Genomic DNA, 18,503 nt, shown 5'->3' with positions numbered 1-18,503 from the left:
TTGACTGATTTTAATGTGAATTTTAATGTGAATTTAATGTTTTTATTACTGTATTGTTTACTTGAAGTGTTGTTAGCCGCCCTGAGCCTGCTTCGGCGGGGGAGGGCGGGATATAAATAAAATTTTACATTACATTTTACATTATATATATATATATACACACACACACACACACACACACACACATACACACTGTGACTAATAGCCACTGATGGACCTCTGCTCCATATTTTTATCTAACCCCCTCTTGAAGGCGGCCATGCTTGTGGCCGCCACCACCTCCTGTGGCAGTGAATTCCACATGTTAATCACCCTTTGGGTGAAGAAGTACTTCCTTTTATCCGTTTTAACCTGTCTGCTCAGCAATTTCATCGAATGCCCACGAGTTCTCGTATTGTGAGAAAGGGAGAAAAGTACTTCTTTCTCTACTTTCTCCATCCCATGCATTATCTTGTAAACCTCTATCATGTCACCCCTCAGTCGACGTTTCTCCAAGCTAAAGAGCCCTAAGCGTTTCAACCTTTCTTCATAGGGAAGGTGTTCCAGCCCTTTAATCATTCTAGTTGCCCTTTTCTGAACTTTCTCCAATGCTATAATATCCTTTTTGAGGTGCGGCGACCAGAACTGCACACAGTACTCCAAATGAGACCGCACCATCGATTTATACAGGGGCATTATGATACTGGCTGATTTGTTTTCAATTCCCTTCCTAATAATTCCCAGCATGGCGTTGGCCTTTTTTATTGCAAACGCACACCGCCGTGACATTTTCAGTGAATTATCTACCACGACCCCAAGATCTCTCTCTTGGTCAGTCTCTGCCAGTTCACACCCCATCAACTTGTATTTGTAGCTGGGATTCTTGGCCCCAATGTGCATTACTTTGCACTTGGCCACATTGAACCGCATCTGCCACGTTGACGCCCACTCACCCAGCCTCAACAGATCCCTTTGGAGTTCCTCACAATCCTCTCTGGTTCTCACCACCCTGAACAATTTAGTGTCATCCGCAAATTTGGCCACTTCACTGCTCACTCCCAACTCTAAATCATTTATGAACAAGTTAAAGAGCATGGGACCCAGTACCGAGCCCTGCGGCACCCCAGAGAGAACGACAGTGAGTGAGTGAGAGAGTGTGTGTTTTGCCAGGGTTCTCCTGGGTGCAGCTGGATTTGCCCCCCCTTTTCCGTCCCTGAGAAAGCTTGCTCTTGAGTGCTGCAGGATCTGTGAGACTAACAGTCATGGGTCAGGAGGCTTGTGTGACAGCGAACTATGCTGACAGAAGAGATAGATGAGGGCTGAAATTTACACTTAGCTCTTCATGCTACTTTTTGCAACTCTATCATTTTATTAACCAGTTCCAGGAATCAGCTGTGCTGTGCCGATCAAACAATGTCCAATGTACACGGAAATGGGTTTTGGGAGGAGGGAAAAGCCAGGAAGATCCATGGCCATTAGCTCTTCATGATGGGTCATGAGATCCAACCCTATATGAGGCCTAGATTTGAGTCCCTTTGTCAGCTTTGAGTCTTGAAGGCTTATACCTTGACAATCTTTTTGGTTTCTAAGGTGCTCCTGGACTCAGATCTAGCTTCCTTTCTGAAACCCTGTATTAGCTATAGTGAAATCCACTGTGAAATTGAAAACGGTGTTAATCATTCCTGACTTCCTTGAAGGGAACAGTTATTGTGCTTTTACTGATGTACTGTAGTTCAGAAGTTCAGGCAGTTGCTTTGCACATGAAAATAGCATACAGTAGCGGAGTGAGAATTAGTGTTTTGTTTGAGAAGGCCTGTTTAGAGGTATTGCCAAAGGTCCCAAGTGACCTGCTTCGCTATCTTGTAGAACTGGCTGCATACTGTAGTAAAGCTGTACAGTAACGAGAAATGTATTGTGCAATTCTGAAAAGAGAGGGGAGACTTTAATTAGAAAATACTTTCATTTGTTGACTCCCACTGAGGTAAAGGAACCCTGAAATTTGTGAAGGGAGTGTGCCCTAAATGCATCCGCAGCAAAAGTGCGTGGATGCTGACACTGCCTTCGTAGGAGGTGGGACACCAATGTTCCAGCTCTTCTTAGTGACCCCAGAATTACCTCGAATTGCCAGCTCAGTTGTATGGTAGTCCAGATGGTTGTTTTGAACTCATTAACAGCTCCGTTTAGCGCCATGTATAGCAGATGAATAAATACAACTTAAAACTTCCTGCAACGTAAGGAGATTAATTCATTACTGTTTGGAAATTCCTCTGAGACTGCTGGGGAAGAAACGTGTTAATGAAGTGTAAAGTGTTTGTGGAACACAAATTGTTCATTCCTTGCTCAAGGAAATTCCCTCTGGGGGCCCTGCTGTGTCTTTGTATTTTTTCCCTCTGGAAGGAAAATGATTCAAGGACATCAATAATTTGGCCTCCCATCATCATCTATTATTCACTCAAAGGATCTGATAAATATTAAGTGACTATAAAAGATTTATTTGGAAGATGCAGTTTAAATGAATCTTTGCTGTCAGCAAACACTATTTATTTATTTATTTTACTTCATTTATACACCACTTTACTCCCAAAGCACAGGCTGTCTTCCTGATATATATGTGTGTGTGCTTTTAAAGTTAGCATGGTAGAGATATTCTGACTCCTTAACTCAGAACTGCTTTTGACGTTACTCTGTTTCTCCCTTTTCATTCTTTAAGCCATTTTTATATGTTGTAAGTGAATAGAAAGCACACAAGATCTCAGTCTTGCAAACATTAGCAGTCTGTTCCCTGTTTTTGCCACCAGTAAGCAACTCTTTTATCTCTCTGGTACTGGAAGCCTTGGTCTGGTGTAAGAGGAGTTTGTGAATTGTTTGTTTCTCCAGTATATAGAAAACAAATGTAAACCATATTTTAAAGTGTTCTTTGTGTTGCGGAAGAACCGAGATGCTCCAGGCAATAACAGTGCAACATCTAGTAAAATGAACAGGCCAGACTCCATTATTGCCTGAAGTGCCTCAATTATGAGGTATTCTTTAAAACAAAAACAAAACCCCTCACGCCAGTGACAGATCATGAAATGTATTTTCTAGCAGCCTAGGGCAAAATATGCATCAATAATGGAACTGTGCCAAAGCCTATCGACTCATGTCGCAGTTGTATATAAGGGCGTCTACGTGACGCCATCCACACTGTAAAAAAAATCATTACCTTCCATGATTGCATTGGAAAGGGGGGATTGGGCTTTTTTGTTTCGTGCACTGATCCTTTTCAGCAGCTGTGTGGATAGAAGGACACTTGAACATTAGCAGCTCTGGTTATGCACCTCTGTCTAGGTGCCTGTTGTTTTGGAGAACAACTTGTGATTCCTTTAGTAAATTGCAGAGGTCACAAGATAGTCAGAATTTATCCTCCTTCCATCAACACTTCTAAACACAACTTTGTTGTGAATTTACAGTGTAATTGATAATCTCCAGCTCTTTTGTGCTGCCTTGTGATTGTAGGAAATGAAGGATGGGGCCCCTACATAACATGAATACGTTTCTGTCAGGCTGGCAACTTAATTACTTGAACAAAATAATTGCATACGTAAAATCTAAGAGAGGGAATGGAATCTAATAAGACTAGAAATCTAAATTTAGATCGTCCTGCTGTCAGATGTTTTTATGTAACACCACAATTCCAGGGAGAGCAATGGAAGTGTTTTGGTCAGTCATGCTCCAGTTGTATGATGCTTTTTCGGTGTTGTCTGGGAAGGGAAAGGGGGGGGGGGAATCAGAACACAGTATGATGGCACATGCTTTGCATGCAAAAAAGACCTGGTCTTGATCTCTGGCTCATCTGATACCTCTGCTGAGACCTTAAATTACTGCTGCCAGTCACTGTACTTGGCTGGATGGACCATTAATCCGACTCCATCTAAGGGCGACTTCATCTGTTTTTTAAACATACATCTTTAACAATGACCTCTGTGAATGCGAAAGGGCACAGCTTTCTCCCTTAAGCTTGCCTGACAAGGGACGGCTGGCTATGGTTTTTTCAGAAGGAGCAAAATTCCCTGGTGTAAAGTTTGCTGCCACAATAAGGATGCTACGTAAATTATTGATAATACTTTTATAGTTGTTGAAAGATTTATAAGGTACACTTGATAGGCTTTTGCCCTTTTGAAGAGACAGTTGTGGTTTCTGCTGAATTGAACAGGGTTTGGGATGTTAGCCCTCCTCCATTGGCATATCCCACTTAGTTATTCAGAGGTGGGCACAGCTAAACATTACCTATTGTTAACAGAAAAGTCTGGGACATAAGAGAGATCAGGTATGTCATACTGAGCCTTTTTTCTTCAGGTCCAGAGTAAGATCAGTTTGAAGGCAAATATGCATGACAATACCTTAGGATTTCTTCAACTTATCAGATTCTTACAAGCAAGGTTCAAACCCTCATGTGCCTTATCATGTGTGGTAACCCTACATTTAAGGTTGTCATTGCATGTGTTTTGTGTATAAATTTATTTGTGTAAGTGTTCACCTTCTTTCCCAATGGAGGACCAAAAGAAGTTTACATCATTCCCCTGTCTTCCATTTTATCCTCTTCAAGTACCCCATGATGTAGGTTAGACTGAGAAGAAATGACTGGGCCACTTTCACCCAGTTAGCTTCCGGAGGATTCAAACCTGGGTCTCCTAGACCAGCACTCCTGCCATTACACCATGTTTGCTGATAGATCAAGATGGGTAGCCATGTAAGTCTGTCCTAGGGTTGCCAGGTCTGTGCAGGAAAATATCTGGAAACTTTGGAGGTGGGTCCAGGAGAGGGCAGGGTTTGGGGAGTGGAGGGCCCTCAGCATGGTACAATGCTATAGAGTCCACCCTTCAGAGCAGCCATTTTCTCCAGGGGAGCTGATCTCTGCCAGCTGGAGATCAGTTGTAAAAGTGGGAGATCTCCAGACCCCACCTGGAGGCTGGCCTAGTCTGTCTGTAGCAGTAAAGAAAGTGTAGGAGTCAGTAGCACCTTAAAGACTAACAAGGCTCACAAATTTTGTTAGTGTTGAAGGTGCTATTGGACTCCATCTCTTTCTACCATGTTTCCTATATGTTGTGCAGCCGTGTTCAGTCGGAGCTTCCCAACATAGCTTCATTTAGCTTAAAAACTATGAGTAGGATCATCGAATGTGATAATCTATACTGATTATCACATTTTCAGATGTTATTTCCAAACAGCCCTGGAGACGGCTGTTGAAAGGCTGTCTGAAAATTTTGTGAATGAAATAAAACTAAAAGTGCTTTTACGCAAGTGCCTTCAGTGTAGAAATATCATATATGTAAGGTAATGCTTGGCTACACTAAAATACATGCAAGTGCAAGAAATGAGTCCCACTGACTTCTGTGGGCCAAATCCTTTGTTTCCATAATGATATGCTAACTGCAAAATAAAATAAAATTCCATATGGCTGGGGCCTCACACAAATGTGAGTGTCATTTGAATCTGCTTCCCACATGGGTTTGTTCGTGCTATGTCTGGAAGAAGTACCCATGCCAACACATCGTTATTTAGCTAAGCTGCAGTGCTGGTGTGGGCACAGATGTTGGAAGCCCATTCAAAGGTTCCCACATCCACATGGCAAGCTGACTGCACAGAAATTATTTTTGGCAGTAATCAGACGGCTGTGGGAGCAAAGGAACCAGCTGTTAGATGTGTCTTGAACAGAGGTCAGAAATTGGTAGCTCCTGGGCTGAGTCTATACATACACTAATTCTACTTGCAGTTGCCAATCCCACAAGCAAAATGTGTGTGTGTGTGTTTGTGAACAGAATTATTGGCATTGGGCTTGGCAGGAAGTCATTTTGGGAAGTAAAGCATGGTGCCTTCGCCCACCATGCATCGTTCCTTTATCAGAGGGGCATCTCCAAACAAAACTGGCTGTTGACTCATCTAAATTTATCTGATGTACTTGGCTTACACCCCCTTATTACCAAAAGAATTAAATGAGGGAAGGAGCTTGCCTGCATGGTTTATGTTCTGATTTAACAGTATTTGATAAAGTAACCTTTGCTGTCTGTGTCACAGATAATTTCCTAGTCTCTCTATAGTATTTAACACTACAAGCTCGCATGCAGGTGACTGAGGTAGTAGAATGGACTGAAAACTATGAATGGTTGTGCTGCTGAGAATCATTTTTAATTTTCCCTCCCCCCCCCTGGCCCAGTAAAAACTTCCTAGCATATAGAAAGCTAGCAGCATATACTTGAACAGAAGCCATGTTGGATGAGGCCACTCTGTCACACAGTGGCCAAAAAACACAGGTGCCATCAGAGGGTCCACCAGTGAGGCCAGGACACTAGAAGCCCTCTCACTGCTGATCTTTTCTCACTGAGGTGCTGTTTTTTCTGTGTGCAGGGATGTTTTTAATGTGGCAAAGTATTCGAAATTGTGTTTTTTTCACAGAGGTCTTGGAGTGGTTCAGTTCATTCTTGTGTCCTCATTCCATCATGTGTGCAGACATGGCCTGAGCCCAGAGGCAAAATTCCATCATATTGTTAAGTCCATGACAAAATAAAAATAAAAAAAAAATTCACATCAGCTTGGTACATGGTTGAAACAGACTCAATTCAAGGTCAGAATGCAGAGAGAAAACCATACCTTTGTGCTTTTACTAAAGAACATACAATGCTCATTTTTTGCCATTGAGTCACAGCTGACTTATGGTGACCCTATAGGGTTTTCAAGGCAAAAGACATTCAGAGGTGATTTGCCATTGCCTGCCTATGTGTCACAACCCTAATATTTTTTGGAGGTCTCCCATTCAAATACTGACCAGGGCCGACTTAGCGTCTGAGATCTGGCAAGATCAGGCTAGACTGGGCTATCCAGGTCACGGTCTTATAGTAAAGCTAAACCTTATCACAAACCTTATAGAAAACTTTATAGCAAAGCAAAAACTGAAGATGTTATGTCTGAATCAGAATCTTCCAAGGTATGTATCTGTATTGAGAATGATTTGAAATGGAGCTCATCAACCTCGCTGAAATCTGTTTGCGGTGAGAAACACTGACAGCCACTTAATTACAGCAGTGCTAGGGGCGGCTACTGTACCGACAGCACCTGGCTGCACAGTTGTTGCCTTCTGTTAATACCCTCAAATTCCCAGTGAGTATGGCTGCCCTGGTACAGCAAGAAGATAATTAACCCATCTAGCAAATATAATCACTTTGGCTTTGATGTTAGCTTGAGCTTGTCCACCAGTAATCTTCAGATCACTGAGAGAAGTGGTATTTTTAGTGAAATGTCCAGAGATTATCGTAGGAGGAATTATTGAATCGAATAGGCAAACAGAATATCCAAGTATGAAGCACAGGATTATATCTTCTCTTGACAGAAGCATGTCTCCAAACTTGATTAAGCCTTTTTGACTTGCACTGTTGCATATTTAAAGAAATATTTTAAAGCAGCACCCAAATTCTTAACCTGGCAGTTGCTGAAGTAGGACCATGAGTCATCCAAGGAAGTTGATTGGCAGTAGTGCATAATTAACATATGGATAACTGCCATCTGAGACAACTACATAAAATGTAGGTCTGTCAGCTGTAGGACAAGAGCTTAGAAGTCTTTGCTGCCTTTTACAAATGTTTTCAGCAGCATGAAAAGGTGCTTCCCCCTTCAGCAGCCTTTTCATGATTGCTTTGATTCACCTATGCAGAAGGCACTGTTTTTACTCAAAATTGATTTTGCCATAGATTTCCTCATACATCAGGGTATTCCTCATGTATCAGGTCTTTTTTTTTTAAATTGCCATTCTGCTTTTTCTCCAGCATGAGTTTCAGGGTTTCTTATGAGCAATCTATCACAAAATATCAGTTAGAATATAGTAGTTCAGCACTGCTGTACATTGGAGAGCAACAACAATAGTAGTCCAGCAGCAGAAAAATAACTGAATCAGTCATTGGTGGGCAGCAAACACACACAAACCCAAAAATGACACTTGTCCCCCAAGGCCAGCAAACAGGACAAAGCTGATGCCAAAGACAGCAGAAGGGGTCCTGATTGCCCCTTCCCAGCAGGGCATGCCATAAATATGGCATAGAAATGGAAATTTCTGCTTCCCTGTTTGCTACTCACCTAAAGCTGCAGTACTGCAGACCAAGTTCTTTGCTCATGACCTGAGTTTGATCCCGACAGAAGCTGGGTTCAGATAGTTGGCTCACGGTTGACTTAGCCTTCCATCCTTCCAAGGTTGGTAAAATGAGTACCCAGCTTGCTGGGGGGAAGTGTAGATGATTGAGGAAGGCAATGGCAAACCACCCTGTAAAACGTCTGCCATGAAAATGTTGTGATGCGACGTCACCCCAGGGTTGGAAATGACTGGTGCTTGCACCTTTATCTTTTTAAATCTCAGTATGCCAGGGCATGCACAGAAGGACCTCTGGTGATCTCTGTTAAGTAAGAAGGTATTTTTAAAATAACCTGTTCAATTTTTTTAAACAAAAAAACCCTTATAAGGGTATGCCTGAGCTCTTGAATGCACCTCCCCTCAGTAGCTCTTTTGAGTTTACTCAAAGCTATTGCTAATTAGAGTTGGAGGTAAACTTGGATAACAGAGAATGTCATTATGGTGCGTGAGCCTCAAACTTTTTGATTTTGCTTGACTTAAGAAAGTGCATTGTATTAAGTTTGAATGAAATAAAAAAGATTATAAATGGGGGAGACCTTTGGATGAGATAGAACGTGTAGGGATGTGTGCAGCAATTTCACAAGTCATTAAACTAGCCAAGTATGGGATGTAATTCTCAATACTGATTTATAACTTGTAAAACCAACTAAGTATGGAGCAAACTGGTTCAGTAACTAGCCAAGTATGGGATGTAATTCTCAATACTGATTTATAACTTGTAAAACCAACTAAGTATGGAGCAAACTGGAAACAGAATAGTTCTCCTAGTTTTTTAAATGTCTCTTTGTGAATGTATGTGGCAAATTTGGTGATTTGCTGACAAATTGTTTTATAAGTTCCACTCTCCCTGTGTTATGGTTTCCAAGTGTATTTCTGCTACCCATACACACATGCCCTTTGCATAGCAGAGCTTTGTTTTGGCAAATGTGCTATTAACATGAAATTGTCTAGACTAACACAGTTGCCTTTTTATAGCTGTTGTTTTTGTTCATCTTCTTTTGAAATTCTATTGTGTCCACATGGAGCTCCAAGCTATCTGTATGGGGCCTATGTGCTGTTCTGTAAGATAGGTTAAACCAGTGATTTACAGATTTTTTGGGCAACCATCCCCTTAGTTCCATAAACTCATTCCCAGCACCCTCCAACCTTATAAAAAGCATTATTCAAAATCATGATTTTTCCTTTATGTCCCTAAATTTATCCCAAAAAGGGTGGTTTTTCAAAACAGTTACTGAGAAATTTATATATATTCAATATAAGAAATATTAATATTGGGTGGACTGTAACAAAAATAACACACAGCTTAAAAAGTGTACTTCATAATCAAAGGGTTCAGTAACTAAAAACACAGGAAAATAAATACCACACTCAATAACATGACGTTAAGGACATACCAATAAAAAGCTTGACAAATTACAGAGAGACGAAAAACACATGCTGTGATGACAGTTTCTCAAAACAGGGTATACTGGTCTGAGTAAAACTCTGGTGGCATATTTACTAAATTTCTGCCAGATTTCAGCATTATGCAGAGGCAGAAACTTGGATTGCCATTTGCCAGCATGCTGCCATAGCTTGGTCAGTCGTAAACAAGTGAACATGGTTAAAGGAGCCTACCTCCACTGCTCCCCCCCCCCCCCGCTGACCCTTGGCCTGTTAGTGCACCCCTAAGTAATCCCACCATGCACTTTGGAAACCACTGTGTTAGACTGAGGGAGAATTAATTGCTTGAGGCCACATGATAATCTTCGTGACTGAGTGGTGATTTTATTTTGGAACCCTCCCAAACCAGTACTCTAACCCAGGGGTCCCCAACCACCAGGCTGTGGACCGGTCCCAGTCTGTGACCTGTTAGCAACCAGGCTGTGAGTTGTATAATTATTTCATTATATATTACAATGTAATAATAATAAGACAACAACTACACTGGATTTATATCCTGCCCTCCACTCTGAGTCTCAGAGCGGTTTACAATCTCCTTTACCTTCCTCCCCCACAACAGACACTCTGTGAGGTAGGTGGGGCTGAGAGAGCCCTTTCAAGGACAACTCTGTGAGAGCTATGCCTGACCCAAGGCCATTCCAGCAGCTGCAAGTGGAGGAGTGGGGAATCAAACCCAGTTCTCCCAGATAAGAGTCCGTACACTTAACCACTACACCAAACTAATAGAAATAAAGTGCACAATTGCATCATCCTGAAACCATCACTCCCCCCTCCTCCCAGTTTGTGGAAAAATTGTCTTCCACAAAACTGGTCCCTGGTGCCTAAAAGGTTGAGGACTGCTGCTCTAGCCAACATATTCTTGGGTGGTACAATAGAAGGTAGTATTATTTGTACATAACTGCAGCCTATTTTTTTATATATATATATATGCAGTAAATCGGAGTTGCATAATTCTGCAAGCAAACAGGGTACTTTGTTTTTCTTTCTTTCTGACAACTTTCTAGCCTTGCACCTCAAGTCAGTTCCACTAAAAATGTTCAAAACTTTTCAGAATAGGGACTTTCATTGCAAACCTCCCCCTCAGTATCAGTAGCTGCTGCTCAGTAAAGTTATATTGCCTGGTTGCTGAGCTTTCTCTTTGCAATTTGGATGCAGGGGTAGCCTCTCCAGAGAGGCTGTAAAATCAAGGGCTTATGAAAAGTAAACCAGGAAAGAATAAAGCATTATTAATATTACATGCTAGATTTTTTTTTAGAGGTGGAGATTTCAGCCTAGCACCGGAAAATCCATGGTACTTCTTGACAAGGGTTGCTGCTGGTGGTAGAAAGTTCCATCAAGTCTTGTGACAACCCCCAAAGGGTTTTCAAGGCAAGAGATGTTCAGAGGTGGTTCGTCACTACCTGTCTCTCTGAAGTGACTTCCTTTGAGGTCTCCCATCCAAATATTAGCCAGGGCTGACCCTGCTTAGTTTCCAAGATCTGATGAGATAGGGTTAGTCTGGGCCATCCAGACAAGGGCTAGCAAGGGAATTTTCCTTACTTAATCAAAATGCTTCTATCCCCACCTTCCTCCTGAAAACAGGACCTGAGCCTTTTTTAGCTGTTACGTCCATGTGGACTGGGAGTGAGGAAGCTGCAAGTACTTGGGAGCATTGTGCTACTTACAGTGTTCCCAATAATGCTGTCTCCATGTTGTCTGAACAGGGGAAGCATTTGTTTTGTATGTGTTTGTGGCTTTGGTACACAAGAATCAGAATCCTGGTAAATCCAGTGTTTGGTTCACATGTAATCAAAGCTACACGTGAATGTCAAAATATGCTTGTTGTCATCCCGCACCACTGTTTAGACAACATGGCAATGGTACATTATCAAGAGGATCTCCATATGAGTGCTTACAGTATGCCCAGACATAATGCCTGAAAAGAGCTAAGCCTCCTTTCTTCTTGGAGCGGGGTTAGGGTTTTATGTGGAAATATGCATGCTAAATAAGCTTCTTGGAGTGGGGGCCTGAAGACCTTTAAGATGGTCAAGTTTAGCTGATCAGTCCTCAGGTAGCATCATGAATAAAAGAAGAAATTCAGCATTCTTACCTATTGGGGGGCGGGGTTGGGAGGTTGTTTTGCTGTTTTCTCACATTTTCAAAAATACATTTTGCACCTCCAAGTCTTTTAAATTTTAGTCGCTCCGAATACCTAAGATCTGAGATTGAAATCCTATAAGTTGTTGAGGTCTTGAGTGGTGTTTTCTTTTAAAAAAATGCTGGATCACTTGCAGCATATTTGAGTGAGAGTTCCAAATACAGTTTGAGACTAGAAATTGGGGAGGAAGGGGATTTGTAATTAATCTACCTTAAATTAACAGGCTGCCTTTAATTTGTTTATACTTGTTATGGGGGAAGGCGTCGCATTTGGCATCTTCACAAATACAATATTTCTACTATGTCAATAAAATATGACTACATAACTAGTGTGACCTGCCAGCTTAACAGCAGAGTCGCCCAAGTCTGGATTGGGTTCAGTTTTATTTTTGTTGTGAAATTCTTACTGCTTATTAATCCTGCTGAGCAACAGATGGAGAGTAAAATGAGGTTGTTCGCTGTTTACTACTAGATAACACATTCAAGTTGCTGGTTAAATTTAGATGGGTTTTCTACTACTAGAAGAAGACTGCAGATTTATACCCCACCCTTCTCTCTGAATCAGAGACTCAGAGTGGCTTACAATCTCCTTTATCTTCTTCCCCCACAACAGACACCCTGTGAGGTGGGTGGGGCTGAGAGGGCTCTCACAGCAGCTTCCCTTTCAAGGACAATTCCTGCGATAGCTATGGCTAACCCAAGGCCATTCCAGCAGCTGCAAGTGGCGGAGTGGGGAATCAAACCAGGTTCTCCCAGATAAGTGTCTGCACACTTAACAACTACACCAAACTAGCTCTCTACTACTATAGTCTTTTCTTCAAGTGTGTATTGGTTATCCTTGACAAAGCTCTCTGAATTATACTTAGGTATACCCAGGCTCGGTTTAGAGCATCATACCAAGTGATAGTTTAGAAGCAAACCATAGTTGAAGCCATTGAATGCATAGATTGCAATGGTTTAGATATGCTAATTTGTTTTCATTTTCCATTTTTTCCTTCTAATAGTATGGTGCAGCAACCTCTGGAAGAGATTGGGCAGTTATAACTGTGATTTGTCAGTTCTTCATCGGACACAGTAGAATAGGTGTGGAGTTCTGAGCTGTGTACACAGTTCACATCTTTCTTAATCCTGGCAAGACAGAGAGATTCTTTGGGTTAGTAGAAAAGCCAACCAGGGAACTGAGATCTCTCCTATCTTGGATGTGGTTATTATGCTCCCCTTGAAAAGCCACGTTCAGAACTTGGGAATGCTGGTCAGCACTGCACTTAGAAATCCAGGTGGCTGTGATGGTTCACAGTGCTTTTGCCCAGCTTTGCCTGATGTGTTAGCTGCATCTGTTCCTAGTTCAGTCAGATGTAGCCACAGTGACCCATGCCTTAGTTACATCCAGGGCTTTTTTTGTAGCAGGAACTTCTTTGCATAGTAGGCTATACACCCTTGATGTAGCTAGTCCTCCTGGAACTTACAATAGGCCCTGTACTAAGAGCCCTGTAAGCTCTTGGAGGATTGGCTACATCAGGGGTGTGTGGCCTAGTATGCAAAGGAGTTCCTGCTACAAAAAAAGCCCTGGTAACATCTATACTGTACTGTTGCAGTGCGCTCTCTTAGGGCTACCCTTGAAGAGTATTTGGAAGCTGCAGCTAGTGCAGAACGCTATGGCTAGACAACTGGGCAGGGCCAGCTTTTGGGACCATATCACTGTGATACTACAGCAGTTACAACGGATACTCAACCCCACTCCCAAGCCCAATTCAAGATGTTGGTTTTGACCTTTAAATCCTTACGTGGCTTGGGACTGTGGTATCTGAAAGGCCATCTTCTCCCATGTGTTCCTGCCTAGGAATTAAGATCACAGTGAGAGGCTCTCCTGACTGTCCCAAAGAAGCTCATCTGGCAGGTACATGATAGAGGGATTTTTCATGGCACCCCCACCTATGATTATGGTACAACTTTCCCAGGGAAGTTTGCCTGGCTCCCTCACTTTCAGTCTTTAGGAGGCAATTGAAGATGGTTTTATTGCAGACTGTGTTTGTTTTTAGAAGTGCTAAATTGTAACTTTACCTTTTGGTTTTTATTTTATGTATTCTATATTAAGTATTTTATCTATATTGTATGCCGCTTTGAGTTTTATAAGGAAGAAATGTGGCTCATGAATGTTTTCAATAAATAAAACAAAAATATAGAGAGAAAAACATTGTAAACATACAATTCAAGGAGTATAGCCCTGTGTCAGGTTTTTGTTCCATGCCTATGTCTGTCTGTGTTTCTTGCATTATATATAGATGCAGAGTGTGTGTGTTATGGAGACATGCTTCATGCAACTGAAGAAGTGGACTCTAGACCATGAAAACTTATGGCATGGTAAATGTTTTGTTAGGAAAAGTTGAAGGCAGCAGGAGAAGGGAAGACCCAACATGAGATGGATTGACTGTATAAGGGAAGCCTTGTGGCTCTTAGACTTCAAGATCTGACAAAACTGTTAATGAAAAGAGGTTTTGAAGGACATCAATTCATAGGGTCACCATAGGTTAGAAGCAACTTGTCGGCACTTAACACACACACGCACAAATCTATTAGTTATTAAGATATCATAAGATTAATTTTGTTTATTTTTACATTTTTTCCATATCTTGGACCCACCAGTGACTTTGCACAATCCCAGTATAACCTCTCCATTTCAGTTTTATGAGCTCTTTCTCCTCCTCTCCCCCCACCATTATTTGACAGCCATATCTGCTTATCGTGCACATAAGCCAGACAAAAATATATCCAGAAATAACTATGACAAAGCAAGATTTAAAGTTGCCCTGGGGGAATCAAGGAAACTTGGCAAATGGGTTGTGCTCTTTATTTTGCTGCTCTGTATTGTACTACTGAAGAATGGGTGGAAAGGTCTGGCAGGACTGATAGCTTTGAATGAAAATCAGTTCCATATTACTTGTGTGGATCTCTCCCCCCCACCCCCCAATTTTCAATTGGTGGTTTTTTGCATTCCTAGAAAGGTGTCATGTATAAACAGGAAAGTATATGATAATTACTGCCCCTTCCATCTGCAGTTATGCAAGGCAAGTACAAAAAAATCCCCTATTCTGAAAGGCTATGCTCATGCCCTCTAAGCGAGGCTGAATCTGTAGAGCATATGTTTTTCTGTTGCCCGTATTATAGGGAGGCTCGTTTTAGAATTATTATTCCATTAGTGGATAGGATACCTGGTTATACTAATACAAACAAAGCAAGACTTCATTGGTTCCTATCAGATAAGAATTCAGAGATTACACATTCAGTTGCTGAGTTTTGTGCATTAATTCTTAGACTGCGGGAATTACATTTGAAAAGTTACTAAATTTAGATTTTTATATACTATGTCTGTTTTTACTTTTCCATATTATGTTTACACTGTATCCTGGTCTTGAGACTGTAATAAACTATGAACTATGATAATTACTGGAAAAAATTTGCTTGTATAATTACCTTCAGTAAATAAAACAAACAAACCCAAAGCCAGTCAGAGGACTGAATGGATAAAAACATGGTCTGTGTCTAATTGAGGTAGTAAATCTGTATGAGGACTGGATGGCTTCAGTGAGACTCACATGATTTGATACTTACAGCCCAATCTAGCATATCTCATTAATAGGCAAGTTTTTGGTTATGCAAGAATGTATATTTCTTAAAGGAGACTTGCAGTATTTATTCCAGACTAGGCTTTTTCCCCCCCAGGTATGCCATCAAAAAAAGAGAGGGTTGCCTTGTATTTGCATACAAGTTACAGCTATGTCCAATTAAAAATGTTGCAGTGTATAACTCTTTTTACCGGGGTGTATGTCATCTTGCATGAAGAGTTGCCTTCCTTCTTAGTACGTAAATATGGTACATCCTGTCAACTCTAACTTGAAAAACAAAGTAGTATGCTTGAAACTGATTCACATGTTACAAAGTACCCAGATTGGTCTGGGGTCCCAGTGCAGGGTGACAGTCAGATATGTTGTGGGTTCTACTTAGTCCCTGTCATGGAAGTGCCCGAGAATCAGGTTGGCATGGTGATTAGAATGTTTGACTGGGATCTTGCTGCTTTACAAAAGATCTTCAACCTCTCCCTGTAGAAGAAGAAGACATTGAAGAAGACATTGGATTTATATTCCACCCTCCACTCAGAGTCTCAGAGCGGCTCACAATCTCTTTATCTTCCTCCCCCACAACAGACACCCTGTGAGGTGGGTGGGGCTGAGAGGACTCTCACAGCAGCTGCCCTTTCAAGAACAACCTCTGCCAGAGCTATGGCTGACCCAAGGCCATTCCAGCAGGTGCAAGTGGAGGAGTGGGGAATCAAACCCGATACTCCCAGATACTCCGAGTCCCTGGTACTCCCAGAATCCACACACTTAACCACTACACCAAACTGGCACCATTTTTCCAATCTGAAACAGTTGTGGGAATAGCACTGTGGTGCATTGCAGAAAACCACATGTTTGTACATGTGATCTGAATTGGGCACCCAGCGCACAGGAAATGAGAAAGTGCATGGCACAACTGCACAACCCCTTTTCAAAGGGAGTGTGGAACACATGGGAATGGTTGGATCCAATTTCAAGGGGGGGAAATCCCCCCAAATAAATGCCCTTTTGCAGAAGGGATGTTACATAGTCGGAGCATCAGCTGGAAATTCAGCTTGCTGGAAAACAGTGGCAACACTGAGGTGTAGAAAAGGTCAAGGTTTCTCCTATACCCTGATTCGATTCTTCGCCTGAATTTTATTTGATCAATATTCTGGGAGTTTCCAAACTGAGTGTCCTATAGCATTTATAACTGTAGGGGGGTTATTTGGAGAGGGGGAGTCCTTCCCCCTTCCTGACCTAATTCCCCCATCCCCTTACTAGCTGTATGCCAAATTCAGTTCTGCTGATTTAAGGATATAACATTTCTGGCCAAAATGGCTTCTTTGGTGACATTTTTTTACCACTCTCAAGCTCTGTTTTCCTTATCAAGCTATTTGCCCTGTGAGTTATAGAGTACATAAATTCTCTCTCTGCGGGACAGTGTAAGCACCTAAGATCTGCATTTCTTGTAGGTCTGAGGAATGTAACAGTTTTAAATCACTGGGAAAAGACAGAAGAGGCTAACATAACATCTTGATGTTTCTGTGGTCTGCTTCACAGACCAGCATTATAATGTTTAACTTCTCTTCGATTTTACCCTTGTACACTCTATATTACTTAGTTACCACCTGATTTCAAATAAGCATATTTTAAAAAGAAACATTAACACTCTTTCACTTCCTTTTCTTTCAGGAAAAAAGTGCCAGTTCACATGTAAGACTTAAGCCTAATAAAGAGCTTCCAGGATTAGTACATCAACCTAGAGCAAAGTAAGTATCTTTTTCTTCTTCAAAGAAATTCCTTTCTACCAAGGGGTTTCACTTGCTTCTTCTTTTGTTTCTTTCAAAGCTTGTTGGGCACCCTGGCCTCTTTTATAAACCTAGAAGCAGTGCTTGGATGCAGTACAAGGTGAAGAGGGAGGATTGTTTTTGCTAGGATTGTAAGCACAGACCAGGACTTGTTAAACTTCAACTTAGTTTTGCATTCAGGGCTTCTTCCTAAAGCAGGGGTGGTCAACGGTAGCTCTCCAGATGTTTTTTTTTTGCCTACAACTCCCATCAGCCCCAGCCATTGGCCATGCTGGCTAGGGCTGATGGGTAGGGTTCCCAAATCCCCCGCTAGGCCTGGAGACTCCAGATTTGGAGCCTCCTCCCCCCGCTGGCCATAAAAGGGAAAGCGGGGGGAGGGGAGGGGGGAGAACGGCAGCCCTTCCCACCCAGCCCCGATCGCAGCAGCCAGAGCTCTTCCGTTTTCTCAGGCTGCTTCCCGCCCCCAGTCAGCTGGCCGGTGAAGGGAGGGGAGCCCAGCCACGCCCCAAAGGACCATGTGCCTTTGCACCTCCGGAGGTGAGTGAGTTCTGTCCCCTGCATCAGATATCCCAGAAACGGGGGGGGGGCGGGGGGGGAGGGGGTGGAGAGGAAAACGTCTTCTCATAGGGTATAATGGGGAATTGATCTGGAGGTTTCGGGGGCTCTGGGGGAGCTGTTTTTTGAGGTAGAGGCACCAAATTTTCAATATAGTATCTAGTGCCTCTCCCCAAAGTATCCCCCAAATTTCAAAACGATTGGACCAGGGGGTCCAATTCTATGAGCCCCAAAAGAAGGTGCCCTTATCCTTCATTATTTCCTATGGAAGGAAGACATTTAAAAAGGTGTGCTGTCCCTTTAAATGTGATGGCCAGAACTCTCTTGGAGTTCAATTATGCTTGTCACATCCTTGTTCCTGGCTCCGCCCCAATGTCTCCTGGCTCCACCCCCAAAGTCTCCTGGCTCCACCCCCAAAGTCCCCAGATATTTCTTGAATTGGACTTGGCAACCCTACTGATGGGAGTTGTAGGCAGAAAACATCTGAAGAGCTACCGTTGGCCACCCCTGTCCTAAAGTATTGCCTTAATTTCAGAAATCACACCAAACCATATTTGCATGGTTTACCTGTGGTTAGGCATGATGTCTGAATTGACAAAATGTGATGTGAAGTGGATTTGCAAATCACAGTTTTGTACTAACTGGTTTTATGTGATGCCTACATTGTTTTGGTCACTGTGCCGCTTCTGGAGGCCCCTGTGCCTAAAGATCAAAATGTCTTCAGAAAATGAAAGTACACAAGCAGCTCTGATGATTTTTTGTAACTTCAAACCAAGGCTTGGGTTCTAACCGGTGGCTACTGCAAAACATGATTTGGTATGGCAACCAGTT

The 18,503-nt window shown here is 42.2% G+C and overlaps 1 protein-coding gene across 4 annotated transcripts in view; it reads left to right on the top strand.

The window, feature by feature from the left end:
• Positions 1-18,503, top strand: part of C2H1orf21 (chromosome 2 C1orf21 homolog) — a 166,846-nt gene that overhangs the window by 109,023 nt on the left and 39,320 nt on the right. For all 4 annotated transcript variants that reach the window (XM_060232404.1, XM_060232403.1, XM_060232401.1 and 1 more), the window contains exon 4: positions 17,002-17,078. In XM_060232404.1, the coding sequence (XP_060088387.1) occupies positions 17,002-17,078 (77 nt within the window). The remainder of the gene's footprint in view (positions 1-17,001; positions 17,079-18,503) is intronic.

Source organism: Heteronotia binoei, chromosome 2, assembly GCF_032191835.1.
Source record: "Heteronotia binoei isolate CCM8104 ecotype False Entrance Well chromosome 2, APGP_CSIRO_Hbin_v1, whole genome shotgun sequence".
Lineage (NCBI taxonomy): Eukaryota > Metazoa > Chordata > Lepidosauria > Squamata > Gekkonidae > Heteronotia > Heteronotia binoei.
This window is presented reverse-complemented; position numbering and strand designations above follow the sequence as displayed.